Raw genomic sequence first — 18,107 nt, 5'->3', positions numbered from 1 at the left:
GGAGGAACTGGGGCTGTTTAGTCAGGGGAAAAGGACTCGGGGGGGGGGCCCTTATTGCTCTCTTCCAATGCCTGACAGGTGCTTACAGCGAGAGTGGGGTTGGTCTCTTCTCACTGGTGACAGGACAAGGGGAAATAATCTTAAGCTGCACCAGGGCAAGTTTAGGTTGGATATCAGGAAAACTTCTTTGCAGAAAGGGTGGTTAAGCACTGGAATGAGCTGCACAGGAAGGTGGTTGAGTCACCATCACCACCACGTGTTTAAAAACCATTTGGATGTGGTGCTCGGGGACACGATGTAGTGGAGGGTTGTTAGAGTTAGGGTAGCACGGTCAGGTTGCTGTTGCACTGGGTGACCTTTGAGGTCTTCTCCAACCTGAGTGATTCTATGATTCTATGCATGTTCTATGTATCTCTAATCCACCCTTCATAGTTGATTATTCTATGGTCTTGGTTCTAAACAATTATGTTAGTGGCTTCAATCTTTGCTCATCTTTATTGATCAAGCTGTTTTATGGAGTGAATATTGGAAATGTACTGTCATCCTTAATGTGAAGATGCCTTCTCATCTGTGTGCCTGTGTTTTCTTAACAGTTCAACGTTACCAGATTAGGACGCTGGATTGATTTTGAAAATGACTATAAAACACTTTATCCTGAATTCATGGAGTCCGTGTGGTAAGTTAGCATGTACACCCTGCATGTAGGCTACGTGAGTTTGAAATGTTAAAAATGACTTCAATTGTGGTAAACATGCATTGATCCATCTGCCACTAACGTTGTCTGTAGATATGCCCAGTTCAATAAACAGTGGGGAAAATATAGAAGAGGATGTGAAATCTCTTCATGCCTAATTGAGGAAATAAATCAAATATTCTAGATAAAGACAAGCATGAACAATACTACTCTTACTCAGCCTTCTAATCTTACTGCTCAACGTTGATACAAAAACACTTCTGAAGATTTACTAACACGCTCCTTGCTCTGTTTAAGGAGTTGTCTCTGCCTTCGTGTTCTTCATACCACAACTTCAAACTCAGCTTAGCTCTAATTAAACCTCTTTTTCAAGCTTGGACTTGGAGGCTGTGAATCTGCTGTCGTGTTCTTGGCAGTGTAATTTGACGGCGTTCTGGAACTCCTGGTGCAGAGCTAACTCCCAGGAATTTTGGCAGCATTTTCAGAGTGCCTGTTAGGGTTCCAAAAGACAAGATGACCTTAGAGGTTAAGGTAAACCAACCTGAGTTAGTACCTGGGGAACTGGCAGTGGTGAGTCCACGTTGTTAGAATTACAGAGTGACTTGCAATGAAAGGTTTAGCAGACTGTGCTGACTAAAATTGAAAAGCAGATTATATGCATAGTGAAGTATTACTGATGTTCCTTAATGTTCGTTTTACTGGTAACCTTTAATTATACAGCTGTGTGGTTGGTTTTGTGTGTAATTAAGAAGTTGCATCCAGGTATGATAAAGGTCTGACAAAACATCCAGATAACTCACTGGCACTAATGGCTCCTAGAGACATTAAAAGCACAAATGGTGGGAAAGAAGCAGATATGTAGCTAATTCAGTTGAAGAAACCATGCTTAATAATAAAGCAAAGACTGACAAGAAACCTGTCTGTTATCAGATTACCTAGTGGCATCATAATTCTGTTTAACTGGTATCTTCTGGGACCATTTAAAAACAAGCTTGACATGTATTGTGAGCAGGGTCTCTTTCAACAGCCTGCCCGATTTTTGCTGGTGGTGTTTATGCTTCTCTGTTGTTTTCCTCCTTAGAAAGAAACTCCTTCACCCAACTCGAAAGGTTTCCTGCTCTGAGGTCAGAGCCAATGTATGTTTCTGAGTCTGATGGGTTGGGATGTTTTTTCCCCCTGTGCCCCTGCGATTAGTTAGACAGCTTCTTAGCGCCGTCTGGTGGCTGAAATCGCAGGTTGCAGTTTAAACGCAGTTCAGTTTTTAAAACAATTGAAAGCTTTGTTTGCTCGTGCAGTGCGAAGCCACTTGTATCCTTCGGAGTCTTTGTTTAACTGTAGTGACAGGAACATTTTCTAGCTGCTTCTGTGCTCTAAGAAGTTGTTTTAGTCTTCTCCCCAGCAGATGCATGGGGAGAAGAGAGAGAAAAGTATTTAGTTATGGTAGCAGATGAGTACTTTACTTGAGATAATGGCTGTGCTGCTTAGTGTGAAAATGCGATGTGGGGCTTTTGGTCCATTTCTGCCCCCTGCCCCTCTCACCAAACTATCTCTGTTGCTGTGGTTCCAGTTTTTGGGACTGTTATTTAGAGAAGAACTCTGTTTCCTTCTTTAACTGAAGCGTCCTTTGGCCTCACAGCCCTGTCCTGCCATGCTCTGTGCTAGTGTCAGCTTGGGGTGCCACTGTCCTACTTCTGGGCTATGGCTTTGGAGGATGCAGGTAGCTCTTGGAACTGGAACGTTTGCCTTGGATTGCCAGGCTGTTCTCCCACTGCTCCTTGGATGTAGTTTTGCTTTCCTTCTGCCTTGATTTTCTTTTTTTTTCCAGTGCTGTGGAGTTCTGTTACTAATTGTCAGCGCTCAGCTGTCCTTGTTGTAAAGATCACAGTAACTGGATTGTTATGGCCTTGTTTTTTCTAAATATACTTTTGTTCTGTGTGGAGTTAATCCAACTCTAGAACAGAATGACTTCAAAACAACAGATCTCTGCGTCCTCATAGGAGTTGCTGCTGTATTTTGTGTATTCCCCAACTCTTCAGCAATTCACTAGAGTGTTAGTGTTCATAAGAAACGATTCTGCTTTGTCCATTATTATTATTATTTTTTTTTTTTAGTAGCTATCTGCATTTTTTCCCCATGCATTTAGCACTCTAGATCTCTGGTGGTGGTTTTCTTGCTGTGCTAGTTTTCATTTCATCCCTTTTGCTACCTATATTCTAAAGGAGGAATACACTGAACTTCTGCTTACTTTGATCACTGGGATAAGTGTACCATCAGTTTTGCACATTTATATTTTCTGTTACAAGAACATCCTGTGTTTGATTTGACTGAGAGTCCTTCAGCATACTGACATGAAGATTACAGCAGGAAATGCCCTTGCTGTTAGCAGTTGACAGCTTGGAGGGTAGAACTGGAGCAGAATTGAGCTCTGCTGGGATTTTACAGCTGACCCTGGGAGTAAGCAGTAAGACCTGCTGGTATCTGTGCTTCTGATTCCTAGTCCCCAGGACATATGCTTTTACTTTCTGTTGAAGGTGGCTTATAAAGATAACGTTTTAAAGACAGGTTTTCTGTGTTTGATATTGGGCTTAGGTTCCTCTTATGTTTATGTCTTTTTGTCCAGTGTTGAGTACTTTTTTTTGTTGTTTTTCATTTCATCAGTAATTGAGTTCAGTGTTCTTGGTTCTTTAAACAAATAAAATAAAGGCCAAAAGAGGGCACTTCAAATTTGAAAATCGATTTCTAATATTTCTAATGGGTGCTTTTAGTTTCTGCAAAGCTGAGAGACTTTGAACACTTAAAATCCCATTAAATACTGAGTCACTGCAAACAGAACCTCTTGGTCACCTGAAATCACTTGATAACCCAAAGGAGTGATGTGAAGAACTTGAGAAGGATGCGATCTTACAGCTTCTCTTTGACATAAAGTGGATGTATGTGTGTGAAGAGGGTAATTTCCTTTTTCATCTGCTAGAGGATACTGAGGGATGTAGACTTTTACATGGGATGCCAAGGGTATGTGGAGCATCACACTGACTAATGGAGTAGCTTTGGAAGCCAGGACTCCCTTTGTTTGTCTGCTGTGTGTGTGACTTGGATCAACTGGTACTGTAATGAAGTTCTCTCCAGATTCTTGGAAGTTGTACCTATGGTGAGAATTACAGTCTTGGATGCTAACCAGGCTGAACCAGTTGTCATCCCCTCTTGACACTTAAGGAGCAAGAAATGGGTGTTTTCAGTTGGTGTCATGCTCTTTAGAAGGCTGGAATTCTGTCACCTTTAGAGAGGGATCTTTGTTAGCAAATGGCTGAAATAAGCATCTTGTATTCACCTTTCCCCAGACCTCATTTTTCTTCTGTAAAGGGATAAAAGTGTCCCACAGCCAGGAGGATGCAATGAAATTTGCACTGTTTGAGGAGAAACGTGCCAAAATTGAGGAATAGCATTTGATTTGTAACCTTTTGAAATTAATTCAGTGGTTTTGTTTATTATTTTCAAAAGGATATCTGTTTCAATTTTGGCTGAAGAACGTAGAGCCTCTTGCTTGCAACTTGGCAGTGATTTTCAAGTGTAGGGGCTTAGATTTGGGTAGGCTGCTGGAAATCTCACGTGTTGAATCGTTAAGCAAGGCTTGATACCCACCTGCCAACAGTTCAGTGACTCTTGCTGTTAGAGCCAGGTTAATCTTTGTTCTGGTTGGGCAGTGCTGCTGGCAGAAAGCTCTTTAACAGTTATCTTGCGTGCACTTGTGACGCAGGAGCTGATCTCAAGGTGTTTTTTTTGTTGTGTGATGTGAGATAACGCCGTTGTTTTGTTAGCGTAGTGATGGTGAGGGCTGTTGCATCAAGCAGCTGTCTTGACTTCGTAATTCTGAGCCTTTGGAATAATTGCCTGAAAGGAGGGATTGTACTGTGAGCTGCCTGCGTGTGATGGTTATGGCATCATTTGAAGAATGATCCTTTTGAGCTCTCATCTTTCTGATCTGCCTTTGGAAAATAGGGGCAGGCTTGTTTTGCAGTAGGAGAGAACTGCCACCAGAGGGAGGTGCTGGCTTGGGTTTTTCGTTTGGCTGCTCCATCTAGCGTTCACATGTCCTGAAGTTTATGGTTATATTTACAGCTGAATTGAATATGCAGTGTTTCACGAAGTAGTTTTCGTCTATGCTGTTAGTAGGCAGTGTTCTTCAGAAAGTGAAGCTTTTTTTTGATGGGTATTTTAGTTAATTTTGGAAAGCAAGTTGAACACCTTCGGTATAAAAGCTATCACTTGTCACAGTCTGCATTAATTATCCTCTGAGGTGATAATCATACATTTAATTTTTTAAAAACTTGCATGAGAACTTCTGCAATCAACCAGCTGAAATGTTTACACAGAAAATAGATGAGACTGTATTCACAAATCTGTATTTTGTTTGAGGCACTTAAATATAAATTATTACAATCTCAGCTGTGAAACAGATGCACACACACTGGTGTGCTTTGAATTTGGGTTAGGGATCAGGCAGCCACAGCTTGCCTAGGGATGACATCCCTTACTTCTGTAAGGTTACTTTTGAGGTGTGAATGGAAGGGAAGTCAGCCACCTCTGGAGCGCACAGCTCTGGGTTTGGCTCTTCCATGGCAGATCTTGATGCTGCCGAGGGTTTCTTAGATTTTATCAATCTTATGGATTGGAAGCTGCGATTTCTTGTGTTTGTGGCCACTCATAGGAAGTGTGTGACTTTTAGTGGAGGCCCTTGGATAAATCTGGTTGGATTGCACGGTGTCATGTCCTCCATGACAGCAGGCTGATGCGTGTCTCCTGATACCCTTCTTTGATACTGCAGCTAGAAATCAGTGCAGTAGTCTGCTTTCATTTTATCTTGAAGATTTGACATTCAAACTTAGAATTCTGACACTGACTTAGCAGAGGCTTGGATTCCTAAGCACAAAGTGACAGCCTGCAGGGAAAGAGTGCTGCGTGTCAGCTGGGTTGGTTGCTTAGCAGTGGGCTATTGATCTGGAAAGGAACACAAAAAAAGTGATCAGGAGGCTTTGAAAACATAGTTCAAGCAGAGAGCTTTTCAAGTCAGTCTTTGGTCACTTCCAACTGTTCACAAATGGAATTTGACTCTGAAGAAAAGCAGATCTTGAACGTACAGTGATATTTAAGGCTTACCCTCTCCTGCCTTACTCTTAAGATAGCTGACCTGCAGACTGTACCTGTGAATGTGCAAGTCAGTGGTAAACGTGCACAGCCCTTCTGCAAATCTGGTGGTATTTAGAGAAAATCATAGGCTGTTGTCCATCACACAGACACCTGATCAGCTGCTATGTGAAGTACATTGCTCTTTCAGCCACTGTTCATCTTGAGCATGGACTTGTACTTCGTATTACAATATGATGAATCTTTTTTTTTATTATTTTAATAAGACATCCAAATATGCTACAGACCACGTTGAAAATTGCAGAAAAAGAGTTAAAGCTTTAAATGAAACTGATTTCGGGCTGGAATCAAGTCCAAAGACAAATGATCTAATGAAGGAGAATATTGATGTAGCTTATGGCACCGTAAGGCTGGTTTCATTACTTTGCTTGCTAAGCTGTGTCTTCTTCTGAAAAAAGCTCTTCACAGTCAGGATTTACTCAGTGGTACACTTATTTATTTATTAGCACTGTCTGTTAAGATATGTGAGCAGCCATGTCATTGTGTGTCTCTTTTAATTAAGTCTGATTTCAGCCTAGTTAGTCATTGAAATTCCAGGTCGTCTTTGTATTCAGGAGATTGAAGAAAGATTATTCAGCAGTACTGATTTGTGTTCTGTCTGAATGTTGCTCTGTGCTGTGCAATCAGTGCACAGAAACCCAAACTGCTAGAATCAGCTAAAACTAAAATTGAGCCAGTAACACAGTCACAGTCAATTTCTCTCTTTTCTTTTGACGTAGAAACTCTGTCCTTAGTTGGTGATTGATTGCTCAGAAATGTGTCTTTCAGGACATCGCTCCATCTTTGCTGTTGTTCTATTAAACATGACATACAAAGTGTTATTTTGTGTTCCTTGTTTGCTTCCAGGTGGGTTTTCAAGCAGCTTTATGACAAGGGACTGGTATATAGAGGTGTTAAAGTCATGCCTTTCTCTACTGCTTGCAATACCCCATTGTCAAATTTTGAGTCCCATCAGAATTACAAGGTAAGTCAGTATATGGGTATGTAGTGTGTTGCAATCAAATCTCTGCTGTCCTCAACATAGGTTTGGAAGTCGTTGAAGTTCTTTTAACTTGGTCCATTGGTATGTTATTGCACTCCAAGTTGATAGCAAGAAAATGAAGTAAATAAGCTGTTTTATTATGATTAGCTTTGCTTGTTAGGATTATTTGATCTCTGCCTTCTTCCCTGTTCTTAGTTAATGCTTGTATGAGGTGTAATACTTTGCTGTAGTTTGCTAAATTACTGTCATTTCCTCTTCTGGCTCTCAGAATGAGTATTGCACTTATGCTGGGTTTCCACTGTAAGTACTAAGAGGAGTGCTGCAGCTGTCCTGGCTGTGTAGATCTGAAAAGAGGAGGGTCATTGGCAAAGTTGAAATCTTTTGTCAGTGTATTATTAGTAAGAATTATCAAAGACCGCTTTGGTTATAGCATGTAGGAATCATGCATTTAAAATGATAAACTCCAGTATAAAACAGTGTGCTAAGCACTATATGACAGTCCCTTAAAACAAACTACTAGATGCAGCTGTTATTTGGAACAAATTCATGATTGCATACATGAAGGCACCAGTTATGTCCTAATCTTTCAAATTTAGAGGTTTTGTGTCCTTTCCAATCCCCACCCAGGCCTCCGTATCCTTATGGCATAAATCGTGGGTCGTTACAGCAGAATGCTAGCACAAATTGTACATCTGGTCTTTTTTTACTTCTTGCCTAATAAAGGCCCATTTGCTGGCCAAAAACAGTGTTTTTGGAACAACTGCTTAAATGCACTTGTGCAGTGCAGCCCACAAATACTAATGCTTTTTGTATTTCAGAGTTTCAGTTGACCACGCTGAAGAACAAAGGGTTGTGTGAGCTGGAATAGTGGCACCTACAAAGATACCTTGATATTTCTGTTTGTGAAAGCTGGAATAGTTAATGAATACAAGCGAAGCAATTGACATTTCATGTAGGCTCAGATTAATGAGCTCTCTCTAGAACAAAAGCTGTGTTTGTGTGCCCCTTTTACATGGAACAAAGCTGTCTTCTCCTCAAATCTTAACAAAATACTTAGATGCCATTTCTTGCTCTGTAACCAATGCAGTCTAGGCTTATGTGTGCTGCTGTGCTCCTTCATGCAAACAGCATCTTTGTCTGTTTCAAGGTGATATTTTGGAGATTGAGGGTCTGTGAGCTGGTAAAATTTATTCTTAGCAAGATCTGTTGTTCCTGGGAATAAGCAGCTGCTATTTTCCTTGATGTGAAAAGCAGGCTTTGGATTCTCTTTATTGATCCTGTGAGAAATAGGACACGGGAAGCATGTTTAGAAATGAATTATCTAAGGCAGGCTGGAGTAAATGATGTCAGTATCTGGCATTACATAAGAACTGAAGAATTTTTATCTTCAGCTTAAAGCAGGTTTAATTCTGTGAGCATCGTTTGAAAGCCTCGATGAAATTATTATTATTTTCCTGGCTTTTGTTTTTTATCTACCTGGCCAACTTTGTGCTTCAGAAAACCAAATGTATAACTACAGTGTTGTTTCTCAATTGTTAAGAGACAGAGCTGCAGTGATGGCTCAATCTTTGCTTGGTGCTGAGCGCAGTTCAAGAGTTATGTAATATTTATGTTTTACTGTTGACTGCACCAGATGTTCACAGAAAATTCCCTCTGGAACAGCCCTTAGCTGAGGCATAAATAGCTGCCTGTCCTGTGATGCAATTAACTGTTCCATGATGCTGGATGGAACCCAGAGTGCCTTGCGCTGGAAGTGAAGAGGGGCAGGACCTATTTGTATCATTAGGGTCTCTGCATGAGGCATCTAATTTTGCTTTTTAAATTTGACAATTAAAATTAATAGTGAACATTTCACGTGTGCAAGGTTAGACTTGTTCAATCTGTTTTTCCAAATACAGGAGATATGAAGTGACCAAATGGGATTGTAATTAGCTGAAGGAAAAACTTGTTTTCAGGGGCTTCTTTTGAATCTTTTGGAGGCTGAGTTTCATACAGCTGATGACAAAGGTTGTCTCTTCCCTGAGATTTTTACTCTTTTGTATATTGATGCACTTTTTCTTTAGGTACCCCGAACTTTTATTTTCTCCTTCCTAACAGTAGTTTCTTAATAAGATACTGCCTCTTCTCAAGTGATGGCTGTTCTTCCTGTTCTCTGATTATAGAGGAAAATATGGGAAAAACCTCTTTGTAGCAGCAGCTGCTGATTGTCTTGACAGTTGAGATTAATTACAGATGTAGAAAAAGGGATTAGGAGAGGTGCCTGAGGGAGCTGGCATTCAGCTCTCTGGTGTTTTGGCAGCTAATTCTCCAAATCTCACTGCTAACCCAATGTTGAACTCAGTGGCCTTGTCAGGCTGATAGTATACACTGGTATAATGATGGGATGCTGTGACTGGTTTTCATTTCAGACTTTTTTTATGCTGCCTCTTCACATTCTGCCACTATGGAGATCAACTAGGCGAGCTGCAAGGCAGTGAATGGCACCAGTAGTAACTGATTGATTTGTATTTTTCCACTAGCTCGTGTAGTAAATGTGTTGTTCTTTTTTTCTTCTCACTTTATCTTGCCTGATAAGGATGTTCAAGACCCTTCAGTGATTGTGAGTTTCCCCCTGGTTGAAGATGCAAGTGTCTCTCTTGTTGCTTGGACCACTACACCTTGGACTTTACCTAGCAATCTGGCCCTTTGTGTGAACCCAGAACTACAATATGTGAAATTGAGAGGCAAGTGTTAAATTAAGGTGGTATATGTAACAAGCACTTCTTTCTTCAGTGCCTTTGAATGTGTACTTGCATGTTGTCTGATAGCCTGTTACTTATGCCAGATCTACAGTGCTTAGCTTGGACTGGATCAGTGTTCTAGAAGATGAGGAGATGCATTTCCTACGTGGCTGATGGTTTCTAACTGTTTTGCTCTTTTTACCAGTTATGTGCATTCTGAGGGCTGTTCCCAAACGCGCATTGATAGCTGAAATGGTAGAATGAATGGTTGGTTTAGGTTGGATGTTAGGGGGAAGTTCTATACAAGGAGAGTGGTTAGGCCCTGGAACGGGCTGCCCAGGGAGGTTGTGGATGCCCCGTCCTTGGATGTGTTTAAGGCCAGATTGGACGGGGTCCTGGGCAACCTGATCTGAATGTGTGTGTTTGGTGGCCCTGCTAGGCAGGGGGGTTGGAACTACATGATCCTTGAGGTCCCTTCCAACCCGGGTGATTCTGTGTGAATGAAGAAGAATGTTTTATTTGGTCTCTTAGAGTCACGCAGTGTTTGAAGGACAGGGAAGTGTGACTGGGAGCCCCTAGCTTTTTTCCCCTGTTCTTGGAGCTCTGACTCAGACCAGTGTATGACAACTAGGTTGCAATAACTGAACGTCTTTGTGGTTTTTAGCACAAATGTAAGGTGAAGTACATGCAGTGAGTTTCCATGTTATTTCATTTTTATTTTTTCCAGTATAAGGGTGCATTTTACCTACTGTTACAGCTTACTTGTAGATGAGTTACTTATCACTGGCTAAATGACTTGGGCTACTGAACAGTCTCTCAGAGAGCATCCAGTATGTCAGGAGTTACATGCAGCAGACCATATAGGCTGCCTAAATGTAAGCTTTGGCTTTTCATGTTACTATTTCAAATAACTTTCCAGTTGCAGATCCAGGTTTGTCAGTTGGCAACAGAGTATTTGTTTTAGTCTTGAAATGCAATCCTCTTTATTTTTCAATCTATTAAAAAAAAAAAAAAAAAAAAGGCAGGGTTTTGGACACAAACATGCTTGCATTGCTGTTCTCAGGTTCTTCCAAACTTCTGACCTCTTCCGACTTCTCAGTGTATGTAAATAAAAATGGAGATTCAAGTTAACAGTGCATTTATTCCGGATTTAGGAAATGCCAAAGGCGTAATTTCCCATTCCAACACAAGCACATGAATCTAATTATTGCCTAAGGTGGCAAATATGAAAAGTTGAAGAGTTCTTTACAATAAACTCCAGGCGTTTGGGGTTTTCTCTGCATTGTGGGAGAGCTAAATTTATTCTGGCGTTCCAAAATCTTGACATAAATTTGGTCAGCTTGGAGGAGTTATTGACAGCTTTCAGGAATAACACCGACATCTGCATGGAGAGCTGCTGGTTTCAGAGCTCCTTGCGTCTTGTCTTCAGTGAATATATTTATAGGAAGACATAAGGACACGACAGCTTTATGGCAACTAGAGGTCTGTGATAATGAACAAATGCTAAATGTGCCCATAGAAATACTAAAATCCCTTGAGGAAAAGTCTGAGTGATATTCATGGTCAAAATTCAGAGGTTGGGCTTCTTGAGGGATAGGAAATGGCTTTTTTTAATAATTTATTTCCTTTATAAAGAAATCCAAGCATAAAATTGATTGAAATAATAGATTTCAGAAAGACAACAAAAAGGAGTACAGTCGTTACAAGGAATGTCATTTTTATTAGTCATATTTACTTGGTAATTACCCAACTTGCCTCTAATTGTTTTGGTCTGCTTCAGTTACATATGCTGAAACTTTTCAGTTCTTTCTTTGGCACAGTGGCAGTAGGCAAGCTAGGGTATTACTGCCTCTTAACAACAAGAAGAGAATAAAGAGGCTGAAAATCATTGTACTGGGTTTTCTCCTGTGGTGTCTCTTTAAGCTTAGCTTTGGAAAGTAGCAGTTGATCAGCAGGAGTGTTCTGGACATTTTTGTAGCTCATTTGATACCATATTGCATAAACAGAAGTTTTTATAGTGGTGCAAATGAGGGCATTAAATTGGGATATATAACCTGTTGCTTTGCTTTATGTTCTAGATAAGGCTACAGGAAAGATTTACATCTTGATGGAATCCAGGCTGATAGCACTATACAAATCTGACAGTGAATACGAGATACTGGACAGGCAAGTACAGAAATTATGGCTTACTTGTTATCCTAAAGTATTTTTATAGCTCAGAAGTTAAGTGTTTTAAAAAGTTGAATTTGGCAGTTAGCTGAAGGTGAATTTCCCACTGTGGTGATACTATGTATGTATATGTTAAAGAAAATCTGCAAAGAGATTGGAAGTTGCTAGGATGAACTGATCGTGAGTATGAATACGAGTTTGATTGGTTTACTGTTTCATAGTAAAAACCCCAAAGGTTCTTTGGTCTGTCCTTCAATTTGCTTATTTTTATTTTTTTCTTATAAAAAACGTTATTAATTTATACAATTTCCAGTTTTCAAGATTTATAGATGTGGAAAACATCTTAAAAGTCATGGAAATGACAAAAGTAAAACCATTCCCTTCAGCAAACAAATACTTTCTATAGAATCATCTACCCAAGTTATGCAGTTGGTGGCAGTTACTCCTTCTGAAAAGTGCTCATCCATCTTATTTGAATTGAAAGATAGGGATGTTTGCATTGGTGTTCATTTTATTCAGTATTTGGCAGTAATTAAAAAAAAAAATAAATCTAGAATGATGAGCCTTATTCTTTGGCAATAGTTATTTTTATCATCTTTTACCTCAAGCAGATAAAAGTTTTACACCATTTTGTCCAGTTAGAATAGTAGATGCAACGTGCATGCATACACATGTGAAAAGAGGCCGCCTCTATTCAACTAAGCAATTGCCTGTTGTCAGTGAATAATAGGAATATACAGCTGGGACACGTGCTAAACATGTTTTCCACTCTTATGTTATGACAGTTGAGTAATTCCCACTTTGTATTTTTGCATTGATTTTATTGTTTTCCTCCCTCCCCCTCAGCATCCCCGGCTTAATTGTCTTAATCAGCCACGTGCTCTGTGGCCATTTGAGGTGGTACTCGCTGTTTGAAGATTATTTTCAGTGCTCCCATTCTTCCATGCAGACGGAACTTCTGATCTCCAGATTTGTCTGTTTCCTATTTTTTGTTTCTCCCTTCAGTTGTCAATAAAAACATTGAATATTGTCAACGTGATGGAAATCTTCTTTCATCCTGATACTGAATCAAAACTATTTTTTTTTTCCTTGAAATGATTCTGCATCCGTGTAAGCATGCAGTCACTTGGTCAGAATGTTTTTGTGTTCTACATGGAGCTGAATGACATGGGGAGGTGTCAAAAGCCTTGCTGTCATTATGCCCCGAGTGTATCTCCTTGACTGCTATTTAAGCTGCTTGGTTTGCCTAACAAAAGAAGTAATTTGCTTTGATGTGACTTGTACTTGACAAATTCATGTTGATTTTTCTTTGCCACTTCACTTTTTTTTAAAGTATTCAATGACTAAATGTAATGAAGTTGTTAGTTGGTCTGACGGGAGTTTTCGTCCTCAGAACTCCAAAAATATCTGTGCTATTTTGTTCTACCAAAAATGCTGTTATTTTCTTCAGTATTTGAATGCATTTCTTTTAGACTCTGAAAATAAGCAGTGTAGATGCATTGGGGTTTTTGGTCTCCTGTGTTGTCATGCTAAATTGTTCTCTTACTGGAATTCTGCAAATATGAGTTCGGTTTGTTGCCATCATTCATTTCCTGTATCAAGAAATGAACTAAACACTTAAGCCTTTTTATAGCCTTTTTTCTTCTCATCAAAATTGTGAAGTGAAAATTTTGTACTTCATTTTTAAGACAGTCAGGACAGACAGGATTGCTGTAGATGCTTACATGCCTGGCTAAGTGAAATTTCTGTCTGTTTTTCTCATCTCTTACCTCTCTGTACCTGTGTGTAGGGGAGCTGGCAACTTGTATTCTCCTTGCAGAGTGGTGGCTTTTTCTTCTTTCTATACTGGTGCTGCAGTTTTCTCAAGCTGACTGTTCTTCTGTCATACTACAATTTTTATTTTATGTAATAAATCAGTTCTCAAATGTGAAATGTGAGACAATTAAGAGGTAGCTGGTAATTAAAAAGATATTTTGAATGTTTTTATCTTAGAGCGTATAAATTCGTGGAAATAACTTTTTTCTACTTCTCACTTCTTTTCTTCTGGCCCATGTCTCAATTTTCAGGCTGTTAGGTCTTCAGGGGAGAAACTGATGTTTGCTCCATACCAGGTGGTAAACTGAGGTCAAGGAATAGTCTTACACTGAAAACATTCTGCATCTGAAGTCATCTCATCTTCCTGAATACTTCCAGCTTTTCTTTCAAACCTGGCCTGACTGCTTTTGTTTCCTTTTTTGAGTCAGATGCAGACAGTGGTTCTTTGTGTGAGAGAAAACTGGAATATTTCTTCTTTGTTTCACTAGTCAGGGCTCCTGTCTTCATCAGAATCATCTCTGCTACTCGGCACGTGTGAATCTGTCTTGATGCATTACTCCATTTGTGGCCATTTAGTAGTGGTGAACATGAAGTGGTTGATGAATGTTCTCCTCCCTTTCTGTTAGATTTGTCTGCTTGCATGTTAAACTCTTAAGTGCTTTATACTGTTTTCCAGCACGTCAATTTTATTTCCTTTTCAGTTCTAAATTTCTAATCACTTGGAAGTGAAGGGTTGCTATGGTGAAGGTAGTCTCCATTAGAAGTATAACTTAGGTCACAAGGTGGCATTGTGTAAACTTCCAGCTTCCAGTTCAGGACTTAGATTACAAAGTGTTTGAGAAATCAAAAGGGAAAATCAGGAATGTGATCCACAACCCTTTCACCCCTTTCTCTTAACTGTGGGTGGTTCTGGTACTTGATTTGTTTCTGAGTATTCCCACATCTGTATGTAGGAGCACTAGGATGTTGTTTTCTCATCTGATCCTGATTAAGCACCTCAAACATTCCTAAGGCTGTTTGTAATGTAAAATACTTAAACCATCCATGAAGCTGTGCCTTAAAATAGAAGAATGCCCCTTCCCTAGTGGGTATTGTGTATAGCAAGCTGAGGAGACACGCTCTTTAGCTTGGCATTAAATATTGATTGAGCTTCTTTTTTTACAGTGGAACAGTTTTCAAGCAGCTTTTCACTTTCAAGTAGTCAAATGTTGTGTTGTTTGACCAATGGTTTTGAAAGATGTGGATGAAAATCAGGAGGAGTATAGGAAAAGACCACAGCTGTGGCACATCCAGAAAGGTATCTCATCTTCTAGAAGAGGCTGCATTTGAGCTAGGCTTCTTTCTGAGATGCAAGATTCAAGCCTTTTTAGGAGAGTGTGAGCAATCCAGTCATTGTGCTTGCCACCTGTAGTTGGAAGCCTGAAGAGGGCCAAATCTACAGGCTGTTTCTCTTCTTGGTTGGTTTGGTTCCTCAGTGTGTCCTGTCTGTATTGGATCTTCTGAGGTGCCCTTGGGAAGTGTAGATGCCTAATTATAGAGTAAGGATAAGGTATCTAGGATTTAAACATTGTAATTCTCAGAAGGACCATCTTTTGTGCATACAGCTCCTAGATGTTCTGGGACAGTGCTTGTTTAGTTCTGTTGAACACATGGAGCTCATAGTACTTTGTTATTGTGTTATATGCAAAAGCTCCTTACCTAGAACTTTATGAGAAATAAACTCTTAATAATGCTTACTTCCTATGTAAGTTTCCAATGATTTCTTCATTGGAAGAAATTGGGTAGAAGTCTACCTGCTCTCTGTTAGCAGAGATGCATTAAGACATGTTTCCATCTAAGTTGTCAAAGAGGTGTAGAAATGGGAAGTATATGCAGCCAGGTTCTGTTACATATGAGGGAAATAGGGGAAACTCCTCCCTTACTAGTGGACCAAGCAGTTTTCAAGTTGTTCATTTTTGTTCATGTACATTTTTTTTCTTTTTTTTCCTCTTCAGGTTTCCTGGCATAGTTCTAAAAGGCAAGAAGTATAAACCACTCTTTGAATATTTTATTCAGGTAAGATGAAGTTGGGTTTGTCACAGCACACCATGACAGAAGTCAAAATGTTTCACAGCATTACTTGTTTATATTACAAAAACCTTGTGTCCTAATAAGAAAACTCAGGTTTAATCCCAGTTGTTCAAAATGCTTGTGAAAGGTTGAAAAACAGAAGGCTGTTCTTAAACTTTTTTTCCTTAAGTTATAAATATACCCAGAGTAAGAATTGAGTGGTGAATAGTAGCGTGAGTTCAGATTACAGCAATACTTTCACTAATCACTGCTGAATAAGCAGCATGCTCTCAGGCTTGCATCTGGTGAGCCTGTGTCTTTTGCCTTTAAATTCCACAGACCTTATATTCGTGAGATGGATTGGTTGTGCAGCATTTGAGTGCTGTGTAAGTCTCCTGTGGATAATAGCACCATAGATTGTGTTGCTGTAGTACATGGTAGTACATATAGTAATCAGAGACAGGGTAGAGGACTATGTATTAAAAATACAAAAGCAGTGCTTGGTTAAATTCTTCAAAGAGTTGAAAAGGATTACAGAAGTGCTGGACAAGCAGTTGTTAACTCAGGCAAGAGACTCAGTCATTTGTGCCTGCATTCTGTGCTGAAGCATGTGCTGAAGTAGCAAATTGTGGAAACCTGCGTAGGCAGCAGGACCTGTTGTTTCTAGAGGAAGGTCAGAAGCTAAGCTGAATCTGATAAACTGGACTGCAGGTATAAAGGATCAGAATGGATTAATGATTCTGAGTCCTGCTGTACTTCCTAAGGAACAGATGGGCATATGCCAGTTTTACTTAGAATGGATGTCTTATCCTAAAATATCCCTCTTCAGGACATGCCAGATATCTTGTAATGTATCTGATTGAGCTGTAACAGTCTGCAGTGCTTTTTTTTTTTTTTTTTTGAATAGAAAATAGTATGTAGATGTCAAAGGTTTACGGGCTGGCTCAGCTGGTTCCGTGACGAGCGGGGCGGAGGGATCTGCAGATCTGCGCCTCCGGAAGAAAAAAAGAAACAGGGGACCCCAAAATAATTAAAACAGCGGCACCGATCTGAGGAGAAACAAACTAATTCACTAAGTATATTATCAGAATGCAAGATAACACGCTATGATACAATATAATCAGAATTGAAGCTAATAAATCAAATATAATGAGAGAGAGAATGTCCGAAAGGCGGATAGGCCTCACCACAACGCTGAGGTGAGATGCGCAGTGCAGTTGAGCAGCAGGGAGATGGGAGCAGCGCCCACGACAAAGGGCAGGCGAGAAAGAGGAATCAGGTGACCTTGCCAGGAGTTCAACCTCCTCTCCCTGACCACAAGGTCCCCTGGGGAATGCAGTTCTTCTTCTCTTCAGGGCAGGTACCCAGGACTTGAGCATTGACAGTTAAAGTCCCAGTGCCCCACATGATGTTATGATGTGGAATACCGAAAGCCAAAACTCACAAAACCATGACAGTAGATAACAAAAAAATAAAGATGTAGATAACAAAAACTAAAGATGTGGTCACACTGCAAATTTTCTTGAATGTTTAAGCTTCTCATTTCGTTGTTCTCTGGAGAAAATAAAGAGAATTTCTTATTATGAAAGAAAACCTGTTTAAAAAAAATAATATTATGAAGGTACAGTTTCCATTACCTTCCAATGTAAAAATGCAAGGAGACTTCTGTGAAGTGAATGCCTGTAGCTGTCCTGAGTGTATCCTCATTTACACGAGTGTACTCATTTGTATTCTGTTAAACACAGACCTTTGTGAAGAGCTGTGACTTGAAGATGAATTGACTCTATAGCCTTATGGAGGGAACTTAGATTTAATCAGAGTTGATGCTGCTTAAATGAAGTGTCCAAGTGATTTAGCCATGGGAAATGAGTACATAATGTTAAGAATGTAACATTGCAATGCGTGTCATTTATTTCTGAAGCCGCTGTGACTGCCAGTAGCTTTCCTGCATTCTTCAGAATTCTGGTTTGCTGTATGTGTGAAAAGCCTGTTTTTGTGTTACAGTGCAGAGATAAAGGTGCCTTTACTGTGTTGGTAGACAATTATGTGAAGGAGGAAGAAGGCACAGGTGTCGTTCATCAAGCCCCCTATTTTGGTGCTGTGAGTACAATTCATATGTCTGTTATGTTCATTTTTTTTTCTCGCGCACATGGCTTGGCTTTCCAGCTACTGTGAACTGGCAATGGTTATGAAATCAAGTAACCCTGCCATTTGCTACTTGGAAACATTGTGTTCTAGGGAGCTCTTGCATGCACTTGTGCCCCTTGTGTGTTGAAGTGGAGATTTCAGATGTCCCTGGTTTTGGTTACTGTTGTGGTATGTTGTGCTCTCACCACTGTATCTTCCAAGTGTCACTGATCTTAGCTGTTCCAAGTCTAGATTTCCAGCTTCAGGAATAAACGATCTGCTAACATTGAAAAATAGAAAAATGTGCTTGAAGTGATAATTTTGGATGGTAGCTGTAGTTCTGCTCAGT

At 39.9% G+C, this 18,107-nt stretch overlaps 1 protein-coding gene across 2 annotated transcripts in view; it reads left to right on the top strand.

Moving 5' to 3' along the window:
* Nucleotides 1–18,107, top strand: part of IARS1 (isoleucyl-tRNA synthetase 1) — a 91,911-nt gene that overhangs the window by 6,465 nt on the left and 67,339 nt on the right. For both annotated transcript variants that reach the window (XM_042823312.1, XM_042823313.1), the window contains 6 exons: nucleotides 594–676; nucleotides 6,743–6,860; nucleotides 9,454–9,601; nucleotides 11,677–11,764; nucleotides 15,577–15,637; nucleotides 17,636–17,731. In XM_042823312.1, coding sequence (XP_042679246.1) covers nucleotides 594–676; nucleotides 6,743–6,860; nucleotides 9,454–9,601; nucleotides 11,677–11,764; nucleotides 15,577–15,637; nucleotides 17,636–17,731 — 594 coding nt within the window. The remainder of the gene's footprint in view (nucleotides 1–593; nucleotides 677–6,742; nucleotides 6,861–9,453; nucleotides 9,602–11,676; nucleotides 11,765–15,576; nucleotides 15,638–17,635; nucleotides 17,732–18,107) is intronic.

The sequence above is a fragment of the Centrocercus urophasianus genome, unplaced genomic scaffold (assembly GCF_019232065.1).
Source record: "Centrocercus urophasianus isolate 14NV4802_14NV808 unplaced genomic scaffold, USGS_Curo_1.0 seq_22, whole genome shotgun sequence".
Classification (NCBI taxonomy): domain Eukaryota; kingdom Metazoa; phylum Chordata; class Aves; order Galliformes; family Phasianidae; genus Centrocercus; species Centrocercus urophasianus.
This window is presented reverse-complemented; position numbering and strand designations above follow the sequence as displayed.